Source organism: Cervus canadensis, chromosome 1 (assembly GCF_019320065.1).
Source record: "Cervus canadensis isolate Bull #8, Minnesota chromosome 1, ASM1932006v1, whole genome shotgun sequence".
Lineage (NCBI taxonomy): Eukaryota > Metazoa > Chordata > Mammalia > Artiodactyla > Cervidae > Cervus > Cervus canadensis.
The window spans coordinates 35,141,802-35,157,874 of NC_057386.1; the positions used below are offsets into that span (position 1 = coordinate 35,141,802).

At 42.5% G+C, this 16,073-nt stretch overlaps 1 protein-coding gene and 1 pseudogene across 7 annotated transcripts in view; both read right to left on the reverse strand.

Moving 5' to 3' along the window:
- Positions 1-1,525: 1,525 nt before the first annotated feature.
- The window catches only part of KIAA0753 (KIAA0753 ortholog), a 55,138-nt gene continuing 40,590 nt past the window's right edge, over positions 1,526-16,073 (reverse strand). For 3 of the 7 annotated variants that reach the window (XM_043477324.1, XM_043477325.1, XM_043477323.1), the window contains exons 16-18: positions 12,735-12,855; positions 12,027-12,251; positions 1,526-3,017 (exon numbers count right to left, since the gene is read on the reverse strand). In XM_043477324.1, the coding sequence (XP_043333259.1) occupies positions 2,900-3,017; positions 12,027-12,251; positions 12,735-12,855 (464 nt within the window). In that variant the 3' untranslated portion in view covers positions 1,526-2,899. The other 4 variants (XM_043477326.1, XM_043477329.1, XM_043477330.1 and 1 more) reach the window with 4 other exon arrangements.
- LOC122446994 lies at positions 3,963-10,235 on the reverse strand (annotated as a pseudogene).

Here is a 16,073-nt window from a genome sequence, read left to right on the forward strand (position 1 = left end):
TGCCCTCTCCCCGAGCCCCGGGGCCTCCACGCCCACTCTGCAGCAGTTCTGGAAGTTCTGAGTTGGAATCCCCAATGCATTGGTGCCTCAGAGAAGGGATCCACAGTTCTTCACAGGCAGCATCCTACAGCAGGTCACCAAGAGTTAACAAAGATTTTCCTGGTCACCGCAGAGATATGTGATAGAGCCCCCATCCAAAACCAAAACCTATCCGAGGAAAAAATATGCCTTCCTTCTTTAACTCAAAACAATTTACAGAGCACTACCTACCTGCTCCCAGGCTTCCCTGGAGGTTCCGAGGTAAAGAATCCACCTGCCAATGCAGCTGACATGGGTTTGATCCCTGGGTTGAGATCTCCTGGAGAAGGAAATGGCAACCCACTCCAGCCTTCTTGCCTGGGAGATCCAGAGGAAATGGACAGAGGAGCCTGGCAAGAGTCGGACATGACTTAGCAACAATACATGTTTAGGCAGAGGCCTTGCCCTCAAGGAGCTGAACAGACAACAGGCAAACACGTTAACAGGTAAGACCCCCAGTGACCAGGGCTGTGAAGCTGGACAGATCAGGGTGAGGAACACAGGAATTTCAGCATGTCTGTCCTTTGGGACAGCCGATGTAATACAGAAATACTACACTCATGCATTTCTCTGTTTCTGAAAAGAACACTTAAATAGTTCAGGAGAAAACAGGAGGGGATTAGAGAATGACCTATACAGGACCAGCCTTTGCTCATGAACAAATGCTAGAGGTCTGGGATAATTGCAAGGCTGTACACAGGAAAATTTATATTTGAAGGATTCAACTTCCATTTTCAGGTGAAAGTTTTAATTTCTTGTGGTTATTTTTGTGTCTTCAAAGAATAAGCTTTGGCTGAGGAGGTTCGCAGTGGGCCAGGGTGGTGGAGTAGAGAGCAGACCCAGAAGCAGGTGTAAGCCTCACCCCCAGGTATCAGAGACAGGGAGTAGGAGAGATGCTGGAAAGATCTGCAAACAAAGCAAAGGAGTCTGGACTTGACTCTGTAGCAGACAGGACTTAGCAAAGGACTGCTCCAGACCACAGCGTCTGGAGGGGTGGCGTCACACGCTGAGCGCAGGTAGGAAGAGGTAGGAGGATGCATTCAAGTGAACTCTTGAAACTTCGACAACTATCTTTATGGGAAGTAAATGAACCCATGCCCATGGCGTTGCTGAACATAGGCTTGTTTGATCAGATTATCTCCCCATCCTGGGCCTTTTGATTCATCTATAAAATGGGAATAATAATGGTATCCACCTCACACAGGTATGAGGATTCAATAAATTAATACAGCGAAAGCATTTAGACCTATGGTTGGTACATAGTATGTGCTCAATAAATGTTAGCTTTCATTATCATGTATTTCTTTCTGGGGGAGGATGAGAGGTGGCAAATAATCCACTGCACTCATATTAAATATAAAAGTATTCTCAGTGGTTCCTGTAAATCCCATCTCACTTTGCCTGAGGGGGAAAAGGGTAGGTAAATTATTTTAAACCAACATGTAGATACTTTAAAATATCAACTTTATTTAAAAAATCAACAATAAAAACTGCCACACAAATTATCAATAACAGACGCTTCTATCAATTCAAGTGTACATTATGTAATTCCTCAAATAAAAGACCTATAATTTCCCTTGAGGCCTTTTAAATTCTGAGGTTATATAAAATTAAGCAGGAAAACATTAACATTAAATGAAAATCAATTTTGCACAAGTAAGTGTGATCAAGCAGCTTAAATTATCACCTGAAATACTTGTACTTCAGAGACAAATCCCAGATGACAACACTGTATGTGCTATAAAAAGATTCACATTATTCCGTGGGGTGTGTCTCGCGTCACTCGTTCTCTACATTTCTTTCACCAAGGCCTCAGGCAAAAAAAGTGAGGGGAACTTTTTCCCGGCAGTGGCCTTATTTTAGACACATTCCTTTTCTTTTTCTGAAAGCACAAGAGGCTTTCCTCCTGGTAAAACAGGACTTATAAGACATTCGAGGGCTAAGCTGTCATGGTTCTTAAGTTTCTTCCTGTCTTGGGGGAGACCCTGTTGTCTTCACACCAGCCGGATTTATTCTGTCCTCCCACTCAGGCTCCCTCCCAGTGAGGAGACACAGACACTGTGACCTCAGCAGAGAGGAGAGTGAGCTCGTACCTCCGCCCAAACCCCAGAGAAGGCCAGCCTCTCCTGAGGTCCATAAACCTCCTCTGAATTCAGAGTTTCGTGTATCAGAATACGTCAACTCACAGCCACAGAAGACTTGAGGAACTAAAAATGTGAAGAAGCACCTAGCAACTGAGAATGAGAGGAGTGTGTGTTTACTGTTACACGCGGGCAACTGCCGGGTTCCTGTTTTATAACAGAGCAGGGGTTGGCAGCAGAACCAAGTCCTGAGCTCGACAAAAGTCTAACCCAGCAGGACAGGTGTCCTGGGAGGAACTGTCAGAGCAGGAACATGAGCCAGGTGATGAGACCAGACGGTAACTGCTCTGGTGCTGGCATCAGGGCAGGCCAACAGCGACTTGAATCCCTGTGTGAAGCAGACTTAATCTATTACTTTTCAGAACCTTCTGATCACCAAACTGAGCCAGTGGAATGACCATGGTATTTCAATGGGAAAACTACACATTCAGAAAATACTATACTGTCATCAATTCACGTTTCCTGGGCACTCATAAATAGGACACATCCCGTCATAAGCTACCAGAACCATTCGCTCTGACAATGAGAAGACGCAAAGTGAGGCGCATCCTTCCTCCCAGTGGGCAGCTCTCTGGGCCTGGAGGGACAGCAGAGGACAAAGCTTTCCTGTGGCTAAAACCAAGCGGGGGGGTGCCGCCCCTCAGCCACTGTGACACGAGGGGCCCCGCCTTGGAGAGCCGTCACGTAGCAGGTTCCAAGAATTCTGAGGTAAACACGGCTTCTGCGTAATCTTCACACATGTCCTGCAGTTCAGCAGCCACAGCCCCCAGGGCTTCATCGACCAGCTCTTCTGAGAAGCTGGAAGACAAACAACATGGCTAAAGGTACATACAGCCAAGTATGGGAGCCGTTCCGTTACTCAGTTGAGGGACTTAGCAAGTCACTTCTAAGAATTACATGGAAATTCAAAAGGCCAAGAATAGCTAAAGTATTTTTGAAGAAGAAAAACAAGGTGAGAGGTCTTGCTTCCGTAGACAGTAAGAAGGTGGTGCTTAGACTCCAAAGTCAGGCTTGACGTAGGGGCCTGTAACACCTACTGGATGGACCTCACCCTCGAGATGGCTGAAGCCAGAGGCGGCCGGACACTAACTGGCTGTGGCCCAGCCCACTTCCCACGGCTTACCAACTGCCCGACAGAAGAAGGGATGGGGGCCTTCTCCATGGGGCAGGGGGCAGGGAACTGCAAGTTTCTCTACACACACACGCACGCACGCACGCGCGCGCGGTACTTCTGGAAACATCTCCTAAAATTTTATAAGAACATTCTCTTAAATAAGCCTGATACAATTATAAAAATCTTACCAGTAACATTCACATAATACTATTATCTTGGAGAAGGAAATGGCAACCCACTCCAGTGTTCTTGCCTGGAGAATCCCATAGACAGAAGAGCCTGGCAGGCTACTGTTGATGGGTCACAGAGTCAGACACGACTAAGTGACTAAGCACAAGCACAATGCTATTATCCAACCTTACCTCCAGACTGTTTCATTTCTTTGCCAACTGTCCAAAAGATGTCCTTTGAAAGAAAAGATTTCTGTAGACTGTCCAGGATTCAATGGAGGATCACATGTTGCAGTCAATGGTCAGTCACATGTCTTTAGTTTCATCTAGAATTGTTCTTCAGTCTTCGTCTTTTATGATCTTAATATTTTTTGAAGAGTAGAAGCTTTGTTTTTAAGAATGTCTCTCAGTGTGGATGTGTCTGACGCTTCCTCATGGTCAGGTTCACACTCTATGTTTTGGGAACAAATGTTGTGTCCCTTCAGTGCATTATTTGTCTTATTACCATAAGGGTTGATTTTTTCACTTGGTCATGCTGATATCTGCCAAGTTTCTACCCTGTAGTTACTACCTCCCCTTTGTAATTAATACGTATGTTGGAGGGAGATACTTTGAGACTATGTAAATATTCTGCTTCTCATCAAACTTGCGGAATCAATTATTACAAGGTTGCCAACACTGATTTTCTAATTTCATCATTCCTTCTCTGTTCAATAGTTGGCATGCTACTATATAGAAGAGCTTTCCCTTCTCTATTAGTTATTTATGAATTTATGTATCCATTCATTCATTCGTATCAGCTTGGTCTTATGGATTCGTATTTTATTCAACAGCTTGTAATCTGTTTCTGTCATTACTTATTTTGATATTCAGTGTCCCCCCGAATGGCCTGCAGGAGCCCCTTCAAGTCAGCTCCCACGTCCTCTTGACACGCCCCCATCATTCTTTGAACACTTCCATTCTGGCACAAAATGAAGTTTCAGGTTCATCTTACATTTTCCCAGCCCCAGTCTTGGAACTGGCCAATTCTCCAAGGAGCCCTGGCAGCTTTTCACGGAGAAGAGCATTTCAGAAACCGAAATCCGGGCACCGTGTGCGCTCGTTGCTCCTAAGTGTGTCCCTGCTTCCGGGTCCTCTCAGCGGACAGGCTCAGACAGACAGGTGCTCAGACGCACCACCGTGTCTATTTCCGTATCCGTCAAAAGCCGTAAGTCATAATACCTTCAGTCTCACTTCAAAACAGAGGATTCATTCTGGCCTTTCCCCTGAAAACTGGCTCTCATTATTCACAATATACTTATTCAATCAGTACTAAAATACAGAGAAGGTAGTTTTAGAATTGTTAACCCATGCTACTGGGTACAAGAAACCTACTTATTAGAATCTAACATGTGTTTACAGTCTTTGTCTTTAGCCAGAGGGTACAGAGTCAAAATACTACATTCAAAAGTGACTCAGACAAGTTCTTATCTGTATATATCCCATTAGTGTGGCTATTTCTTGCATATACAGTCCGTTTCTTTCTGTATTCCAATTTAGGGTTGCTCAACCTCCTCCAAACCTTGTTGATTTGGAGGGTTGTATACAAAACATTAACAGTTCCAAAAGTCAGAAGTATAAAAAAGAGGAAATGAAGCTAAGTGTCCCTCCCCTTTTCCTATCCCGTCTACCCCATTCCTGTCCCAGCTGTTTTGTGGGGTTTTTTTTTGGGGGGGGGGGGCAGCTAATCTGACCATCTTTAGTCTTTTAATGGGTGTGTAAAGTGCTTTTTCATTAATGTAATTCTGATACAGTTGACCTTCTACTACTAAAATACTAAGTATTTTCTTTATGTCTATTTGTTCTTTCTTAACTTTTTTAGGATTCTGTGATTGTTTAAATTACTTTTTCACTTTTAATTGGGGTGTTATACAGTATTTTACTATTCTTTTAGTGGCCACTCTAGATTACAATAAGCATCCTTGATTTAAAGTCTAACATTAATTGATACTCTTACCAGTTTCCCAGACAATGCAAGAACCTTAGGACACTAACTCTATTTATCCTCTTCCCAACTTCTATGCTACTGTTATCATGTACTTCAGCATGTATTCATATACCCCCGTAAGACATCAGTTTATTGTTTTATACAGTCAATATTCACTTGTCTACATATTGACTTTTTCTTAATTCATGCCTTCTTGCATTTCTGACTTTTCATCTGTATGACTGTTTTTGCTCTGCCTGAAAAATACCCTTTCGCTATTTCCTATGGTGACAGTCCACTGGTAATAAATTTTTGCGGCTTTGTTTAGAACCTTTCCTGCCTTCCTTCTTGAAGTGCATTTCACTGGGTTTACGTACAGACTGGCAGTTTTCTCTTTTGGAACTTTACACCAGGGCATCCAGCCTCTACTGTTTCTGTTTGTCCACTTTCCTTCCTCTGGCTGATTTTTAAGGTTTTTTTTCTCTTGGTCTTTCATTTTCCAACAATACTGTGATATATGCTACATATGGATTTCTTTTGTTTTTCTTGCTTGGGACTTTTCGAGCTTCTTGAATCTGTGGCTTGATGTCTAGTGTTACTTTGGGGAAGTTATCAGCCATGATCTCTTTGGATGTCATTCTGACCCATTCCCTCTCCTTCTTCTCCTGCGACCCCAGCCACATGTGTATTAGACGTTGATCCTTATCCTCCATGCCCCTCATCCTCTCTCTTCATTTTCATCTTTTTGTGTGTCTCCATGTATCACTCACGGGTTCCCAGGTGGCACTAATGGTAAGAAATGCAGGAGGCATGAGAGACCCAGGTTTGATCCCTGGGTCAGGAAGATCCCCTGGAGAAGGAAATGCAACCCACTCCAGTTTTCTTGCCTGGAGAATCCCATGGACAGAGGACTATAGTCCATATATTATATCACAGTCCAGGATCACAGTCCTGGGGGGCTATAGTCCACAGGGTTGCAAAGAGTCGGACATGGCTGAGGCAACTTACCACAGCACATGCTTCACCCTAGCTATTTTCTTCTATTCTATGTCCAAGTCTCTGCCTTTTTTCTCCCCCCACCCCCAAACAAGATATTTTGTTTGTCACCATTAAAGTCTGAATTTTAAGCAGATTCATGGACTGGTGGCTCGTATCCATCAGTTCGTTCAACTTTAGCACCTGTCTCTTCCCCAGTAGCTTTCTCAGAATGACTACCTCCACAGGCAGCTCCATGAGTTCTCCCCATTCAAACTTAGGCCTCTTCAGCATTTTTACTTTTCTAACAATATGTCATGGAGCTGATAAATAGATTGGCAAACTTTTCTGCCTTTTCCAATGCTGTCTGGAATCAATTTACTGACCACCTCTTTCGTGTCACCTGTTTGTGGCTCTCGGGTCATGATTTCCACCATCCTGTGGATTTGGTGAACCTGAAGGTGCTGGGCATAAGAGGTCTTCCCAATCTTTTTGTTGCCTTTTTTTAGTAAAACCCACACGGAACAGATGAAGCAAATAACTGTTGGTAGTCTTGACATCAACGTGAGCTTTAATCATGGTCTGCCATTTTTTGACCATGGAGCACATTTCGTCAGATCATATCATGGAAATTAATCAGGCAGCTTTTGCCCTGAGCATCCACAGTAATTAGCTTGAATTTTCTAAATGCAACTGTATCAGTCACAGATCAGCAAGGCTCACTTCAAAAACACGACCCTTGAGGCCATCATATGTGATTTGGGTTGCGTTCTTGTGACTAGTGTTTTCCTAATATTTCTTATATTGAACACAGTTGGTCCTTTCACATCATACCAATGTTTCTTAGAAAATGGGTCAACCACTTTCTTCTTGGCTCCCTTTTCACCTCCTTTCATAAGATGCTTACTCATGCTAACCATCATGGTGCTACTCAGAGAGCCAAAAGGCTCTAATTTTTTTCTTTTGATGTGTCTAATTTGTTATTAAGCCTATTTGATGAGTCGCTCATCCCACGAATGGAGAAGCATGGTAGGCTACAGTCCATGAGGTCACAGAGTCAGACACGACTGAGCAACTTCACTTTCACTTTTCACTTTCATTTAAGAAATTGTATTTTTCAGTTCTTGAATGTCCACATGGATTTGGTTTTACTCCCAGGTCTCTGCCAAAATTCTATCTCTATGTACATAGTATGCACAGTTATTTTAATATCTGTGTCTGATGGCTCTAATACGTGGAGCTGCCGTGGGTCTGTTCTTGTTATTGTCATGTCTCTCTGCTGCCAGGCTTTTTTACCAAATATCAGACACTAAGTTTGAAAACTGCAGGAATAATTTAAATCCTAAGATGATGTTATAAATCTTCAGAGAAAAGTTAAGTTTGCTTCTGCTCGGTGGCCGTGAGGCAACAATGTAGAATCACTTCAGTGCAGTCTCAGGAAGTGAGATGAAGTGGAGCTGAGTGGAGTGCTGGGAGGGCCTGCTGGTATCCAGGTCACCCTTATTCCAGAGTGCTACCCTTCAGGGTCCCCATCAGAAGTGAGCAAAGTTCGTCAGGTCAGCTCTTGGCAAGCCCTTAATTCCCACCTCTATCCTTTGATCTGAAAAGACCACAGAACGTGCCGTTCACCTTCCCCCAGAACCAACAATCCAGGGTCAGACAAGGGCTAACTTCCCTGGGTCTCTGTCTTTTCCAGGATCCTGGCCCAGTTATTCCTTATTACCTAGTTAACTTCCTGGTGCCTTCAAGCATATATGTTTTATTTTGGATCTAGCTTTTCTATTAATAGTGATCCTCAGTGGGAGGGGTGGTCCAAATTACCAAGTGTGTCCTTACTAGAAGCAGAAGTGATTACTTGTGCATTTTTTTGTTTTGTTTTTATGCTTGCCTTGCTTTGCTTTCTATATTCCTATCACTAATTCATCCCCCAACTATGAGAGAAACACAAATACATTCAATGTGTGCTCCTGATACAAGCTCCCAAGCACATTAAGTAATGTATCTGTTTTCTTCTTTTTCAACCTTTCTCACCCTGCCTTCCCTGTCTGGAAACTATTCCTCCTAGAGCCATCTGTCCTCCTATTCTAGACTAGTTGTTTTCTATGCTTACTGAAAAATTCTCTTGGAGGGACTTCCTTAGTGGTCTTGGTTAAGACTCTGCACCTCCTCTGTAGGGGGCCCAGGTTTGATCCCAGGGTGGGGAACTAAAGATTTCACATGCTGCGTGGTGCACGAAAATTTTAATTAAAAAAAAAAAAAATTTAAAAAAAATTTTTTTTTTTAAATTCTCTTGAAAATAGCTTTTGCCGTTTGCCTGGAAGTTCCATGTTAGAGTCCGCAAATTTCCTAAATCCTGTCTTCTTCTTTCTCATGCTGATGGTAAACACCCTCTGGAAGCTTACTGAGAAACTACATTTTTCGACACTTTGCATACCTTAAACTGTCTTTATTCTATCCTTTTATTTGATAATTTAGCTGGGCACAGAATTCCAGGGTAAACTTTGGAAGCATGCTCTTATATCCTGTAGCAGGGCTGCTACTGACAACACAACCTTCTCATTTCTGATTATTTGAATGTGCCCGGTTCTAACCCTGGAGGCTTGTATCATCTTCTCCTTATACGAGGATGCTCGCATTTCCTGTGCACAACATGTCATGATGTGTTCAGTTTCATTTATTCATGCACTTACTCACCCACTCACTCACAGTGGACAGCTGGTGAACCCTTTCAATCTAGAGACTAATGACCTGGAGATTCTTCTTATAGTATGTCCTCAATAATTTTCCATTCCTCCTTTTCCTCTCTTCTCACACTCTATAAATCCTGTTATTCCAATGTTTTCTCTGTTATACTAGCCTCTGTAGCTCTCATGGTTTCCAGCAAGTTTTGGGATCTCTTAGTGATCTGTTCTACTCAAGAATGAGAATTTCAATTAAGCCTCCTATGTCCTGACTCCCTTGCACCCATGCATCCCCAGTGTTTCTCCTTCCTGAGTCTTACCAAGATTCTTCTGCACAAATCAGCTTGGTTCTTGGCTCCACCCTCATCAGGTTCTTGGCTCTCTCTGGTCTGGTAAGTCATTGCCCATTTGTCTAACTGCTTCATGGCTTCCAAAATTTTCCTGCTGGTTCTTATTTGCTGTCATTTATGGTTTCATGCCTTTTATTCAGTCTTTCAGTGACATACAGTGGGACAGGACTACAGGGACTGAGATAAATCATATGTTCAGTCTGTTCTTTTCAACCAGAAGTCTCCTGATTTGTTTTTCCAACCAGGAATCCTTAAGAGTTTGCTTTCATTAAAAGCATCATCACTTTAAACCTTTCCTTTCAGAATGATGCTTTTATTTACATCCAGTTTATATTATCTGCCCCTTCTGATCACTGGAATAGTGCTTTTCTCCAGGTGAAGGGAGGCATGGAGACAGTAAAATAGAGGGAAAACTCAGCTGACTTCTCCCTCACCCAAGAGGCTATCAGACGAAGCCAACTGTCCTTGGATATTTCTTCAAGATTAGATCAATACACTTCTCATCTTTGGAACACCCAAATAAGAAACAAGAGAGATCAAAAACAGAGCTAGAATATTTAGATGTGCTGTCACTTGAGGGTCAAGGACAAGAAAGGGGAACATCTGTGAAATTGAGGCATATTTTAACAACTCTAACCTCTGTATCTTACCCTATGTGTCCTCACAGGGGGAGAGAGCTTCCCCCTACATCTACAAAACAACTGTAACAAAATGTATCATTAATCAAGTGGTAAGAACATAATACAGGGAACAGTCTACCTTCTTTAGCTTATTTTATTTTATTTTATTTTTTTTCTTTAGCTTATTTTAGATTTCCCAAGATACCAGTTAGCCTAGTCAATCCAAACAGGCTCTGTGCAAACCAGTGGGCATGCTACAGGGCTGCAGGTTGATGCACGGAAGCAAGTCAAGTTTACTCTACTCTCCTCCTCAGAAAATACACGTGGTATCTCAACCAGAACAAAGGGTCTCATATGCTTCAAAGGGTACGTATATTATGAGAAGTCCTAGGACTTCAGGTTTGACTTAAGGGAGTGGATATGTGATTATCTCTGATCCCACCCAAATCCCCACCAAAATAAAAGGAGATAAGTGAAAACATGAAACTACATGGAGAAAAAGACAAAAGTAGATGAGACATGTAATCAAAACGACTCAGCAGTTCAGAGGAAATACAGAGGAAGCAGAAACCTCAGGGTGCATAGAGGAAGACACCAAGGAAAAGCAAGCTGATCTGTCTCACAGAACATTAGAAAGACTCTGGAAGTAAGAGAACCAGGAACCAGGAACGTGGAAAGAAGTATTGGGTAGGAGATGAGAACGCAGATTAAGACTCTGCAGGATGAGCTGGTAGGCTGATGGGTCTCCACCCCTGCTCATGGCAGCTACGTGACAATCCCTCCTTCACCCCCACAAAAGAAGGGAGGCATATTCTTTGGGAAAAATAAACCAGGAATTTAAAACTCAACCAAATCATCAGTCAAGTATGAAGATAAGACACTTTCACACACGTAAGTCTCAGGAACTATCCTGTGATACACAGGAGGGATAGGCTCCCTCAGAGCAAGGGAGTAAACCAGGAAGGAGGAAGACACGTGGGAAAAGAACACAAGGACCCTAACATGGCAGGGAGACTCTCATGCTCAGCGGTGATGAAGACACGTCCCAGGACAAGAGCCGCACTGCAGATCTAGAAAGTGGTTGGGCCAGGCTGGGGTAGAAGGAAAGAGAGTCTCAGGAGAAAGAGTAGGGGTGGAGGTGAGATTAACCAACACATCGAATCATGAGGAAAATTATGTTGAGAGGTGTTGGCTAGAATGTGAAGAACTTGAATAAAATATTAAAAAAATAAGCAACTTAAAAGGAGGCAATTATTAACTCCTGGAACATGTTTGAAACCTGTTCAAGAAAGATGTCATAACAGTATATTCTAGGTTCACTGATAAAAATTATCTGCACATATGTAATAAAATGATACTCTTAAGGAATTTACATTTGAGCACTATTTCTAAAGAATGAATCTGCACACATCTTTCAATTGAATATTTACATGAAAGAAGGCTACCCATTCTTCAAATATCTAGCAGCAGTGGGACTGTTTTCTGACTTCACAGAACTCCCCTTCTCAGGGGAGGCGACAGCCAGAAGGAGAAGGTTAAGTGTAGTAAAGTCTATAGACCCGCTGTCCTAGTGCAAGTCTGACCTGACCATGAAGATTTCAAGATCGTAACTGCTTCCTGCACAGTCATAATTCATATTCTCTGATGGCGCTGACCTCACTAACACCAACAGGAAGCCTGCCCTGAATGAAGTTTCTACTTTTGGCGGAAGGGTGCGGCATGTTCCTCAGGATGGCATCAGCCATGCTGTTTTCCCATCTCCTCTCCCTGAAGAAAGGTATTTGGCAGAGAAAACCTGTTCCCCAGCCCTGGAGCAGTCACTGGAACTCCAGGGCCCCAAAGCTCGGCCTGAGACCTTGGCCAGGCCTTTCTGCAGTCAAGTTAACACATGGCACCCTGTTCCTCAACAGAGCACAAGCCCTCCTACTGACCTTTCAGCTATGAGCCATGGGTTGAAGGAGCCCACGGCCTCGTGCGCGATCACCCGCAGGTAGTGCTCGAAACGGCGGCAGTAGTCACCGATGCTATGTCGCATGGCTGGAGGGACAAAGAGGGCAGCTCGGCCTTCTGTCTGTTGAGCATCTTCTGAAAGGGAGAGAAGGGGAGCTTCTCTTTTCTCCGATCTCTCCTCTGTTCCCACACTTTCATCCAGGGAACTGAGAGCAAATAAAAATGATGAAAGCATTCAAAATCATCTGCAAGTGAGAGTAAACTGTTAATGCATCCTGATGGTTGGACAACCAAAGGCTGACCTTTATTTCCCTTCCTCATGCTGCACCAAACCCAACATCACCACTCACTGTTTCTCCTTTACATGAACCAACACATCCTCATGGGAGGAACATCTGGACAAAAGAATTCTTAAAGCAAATCTTGCAGTAATGACCTGCAAAAGTCACCTGTGCCACTGTGATGCTTTCAATCATAAAAATCAGCTGTTACTAAAGGCTCCTTAAGATGCAACACACTCAGTGCCCATCTTATAAACACACTGTTTTACTAGGCCATCTTGGAGTTTGGCAAGATCTCGGTCAAGAGAAGAATCTCTCTCTGTCTATGGTTATCGAAGGAATGCAAAGTCTAACAAGGTCAAAGGTAACCAACTACAAATCCAATTAGACAAGCTCATTACCACTTACGCGCCATTGCAGGGCCCTTCTAACACGATGTTCACATCTGGGTCTTTTCGAGCTGCTGTCTTTGTGATCCTGATTGGATGAGGAGAAAGAGGCCTTTCACTTATTGCTGGAAATTTTTGGTCTAGAAAAGGAGAGGCATAAAATGACTGTATGTAAAGAAATGCTGGAGTAGATATCAGAGCTGTCCTAGTGGCCAGTAACCTGTGAGGAAGTTCACAGTCACGTCTCTTAGGCGTAAGGGTTGAGCTGGCAGTGCAAAAGGCAGACAATGCCTTTGTTCTACCTGAAAAGGTGAATTTAAAAGTTACCAAGAAACAAAGCAATGAAGAGTTAGTTTTAAGAAATAAGGAACTTGTTTCAAAGCTTCTGTCAGCTCTGAGGTAGACTCCTTGAAGAGGCCTGTGCAAAGCCAGGTTCCATTAGGATCCACCCTCCATTCAAGGAGTCTTGAGCAGTTGGGTTTGTTTTTAACCTTTACATTATCTGATTACTGGAGAAGGGAAAAAAAACACACCTGAACACTTGATTAGCTGACAATTTGTCTCTGAGCTTCGCTGGGAAAATCTGCATGATGATAGTCAAAACATTAACTTATTAACTATACATTGGAACAGGCTTGACAGCTCTTTGGAGTTTTGGATTATTTATCATTTTAAACGCATTTCAGATGTAAAAAGAAAATTGCCCTTCTCTTAGGTAAGTCAAACACCTTTCTCTGACTCATGTATTTCTTTATGATTTTTTACACACAGGAATACTGTATAGGTCCTTCCCTGGTGATCCAGAGGTTAAGACTCCACACTTCCAATGCAGGGGGTGTGGGTTCGATCCCTGGTTGGGAAACTAAGATCCCACATGCCATGCAACAGTGGCCAAAAAAATTTTTTTTTTATTTTCAAAAATTAAAAAAAATATATTAATAAAAAGAAATACTGCATAAGTCAGTTTTTATAAAAATATTACTGAAAGTACAATCAATTTTCAATTGACTTCAGAAAAGAGAGAATAAGAGATACAGATTTGACACTGCACAATTCAGAAATCACTTTAAATTTGGTTTTTGTGATGTGACTAAACATACAATCAGAATAATTAGAGACAGAGGGTTCTTAGAGGATTTCATGATTCTGGATTTAAAGTAGCCACAAACTCGTTTCAGTTCTTAGTGTTCTACAAAGCTCCTTTGAAATGCATACCTAGACTCCAGCAGAGTCAGAGATAGTGACTAATAATTTAAATTGTCCTTGAAAAAGAGAACAGTGAGTCCTTGGTAAGGCTATCTTCTGCACCATGCAACCTGACTGTGGCCAATGGCCAAACCAACAGTGAAACAGTTGCCCTTCAGCACTCCCCTTTCCTCCGCTTCCAAACAGAAAGATGCCCACTGATTCACTAGGCAGTGATGAGAAGGCTCCTCCCTGGGTCATGCCCCTGCTAGGTGCAGCTGGGATACTACTTAACATGATAAACCTCTCTGGCTTATTTGGGTGACATAAAGACCCTCCACAAACATCTCTAACAGGGCAGGACACAGCAGAAGTCTATGGGAGTTCACAGGAAGGAGCGAACATGAGGTGGGCCTGGAAGAATGGTTCACCTGTCATCTGAGGACGGACACAGAAGCTGGAGGAGGGCTAGGGGAGAAAGAGAGAATGAGAGGAACAAAGAATAGAGCCTGAAAAATTACCAGAACTGGGGCTTCCCTGGTGGCTCAGTGGTAAAGAATCCGCCTGCCCATGTAGGAGACACAGGTTCGATCCCTGATCCGGGAAGACTCCACATGCCGCGGAGCAACTAAGCCGGTACGCCACAACTACTGAGCCTGCGCTCTAGAGTCCGAGAACCTCGACCACTGAGTCCACAGGCTGCAACTACTGAAGCCGGCATGCCCCAGAGCCCCGTGCTTTGCATCTAGAGAAGTCACCACGATGGGAGAAGCTTGCCCTCAACCAGAGAGTAGCCCCTGCTTGCCACCCGCGCAGCAGCGAAGACCCAGCACAGCCATAAATAAATAAAACTATAAAGTGGTACACTTTGAAAACAGTTACCCAAACTGAAAGGAATGAATCTCTATTGTGTTTAGATGGCTCATTTTTCAGTCAAAATGTGACACAGGGAATACTTTTCCTAAGACAATACCCCAAACTCGTACTCTTTTAAAAAAGTATATGTACATATGCTGCTATTATAAATCTTCTATACCCACAACTTCCTTTCCTTCTCTTAATACTCACAGTACCAAAAATCCTTTAGAGGTAATGTTTAACCACATTTTATTTTCCTTCTTTCGTTGAGTAAAGTAGTAACTGATAAGCATGAGCCAAAGAGAACCTGAGTAACACACTCCCCAGCCCAAATTGCGACACTGGCCTAGCAACTGCAGCCAAAATGCCTATGTATGAATTTTTAAAAGTGGAAGAGAAAACTGAAAGTCTTTTCAACAAATGGTGTAAGAACAAATGGATATCCATTAGCAGGAGGAAAAAATAAACCTCAACCTCTACCTTAAACCAGAGGCAAGTTTTATTCAAGATGGATCACAGAGCTACACATACAAGCTAAAACCATAAAGCTTCTAGAAGAAAACAAGAGCTTCTCTTCTCAACTTGGGAATAGGCAAAGGTTTATGAGATCAAAGAAAGCAAAAACTATACAAGAAAAATTGGATAGATTAGACTTTATCAAAATTTAAAACGTTTCCTTGTAACAAAACACATTTGAGAAAATACATACATGAGCTACAAATGGGGGAAAACATTTGCAAACATTCACCCAAATAGATTAGTGGCTGCTGGGAAGAGGTGGGGGAGAATGAGAAGTGATTGCTAATGGAAGCTGGGATTCTTGTTAGGGTGATGAAAATGTTCTGGAATTAGATAGCAATGACATTTGCAACATTCTGTAAATACACTAAAAACAACTCAACTTTAAAAGGATGAATTTTATGGTATGTGAATTATATCTCAATAGAGCTGTTCTGAAACTAGTATATATATGGCAAAGAATTCACACCCAAATGCATGAAGAATTCCTATAATTCAAACATAAAAACACAATCCAATTTTTTTTACTGTAAAAAAAGACTTGGACACTTCATAAAGAAAAATATACAAATGACTAATAATTACCTGAAAATGTTCTAAACATCATTATTTACCAAAGAAATGACACTAAAGCCACAAAGAGATATTGCTACAGGCCCACCAGAAAGGTTATAATGAAAAAGACTTTGACAATTCAAATGTTGGCAAGGATCTCTAGCAATATGAACTCAATGCAGGGAGTGTAAAATGGTACAGTCACTTTGGGGAAATGTTTGACAGTTTTTTATAAAGTTAG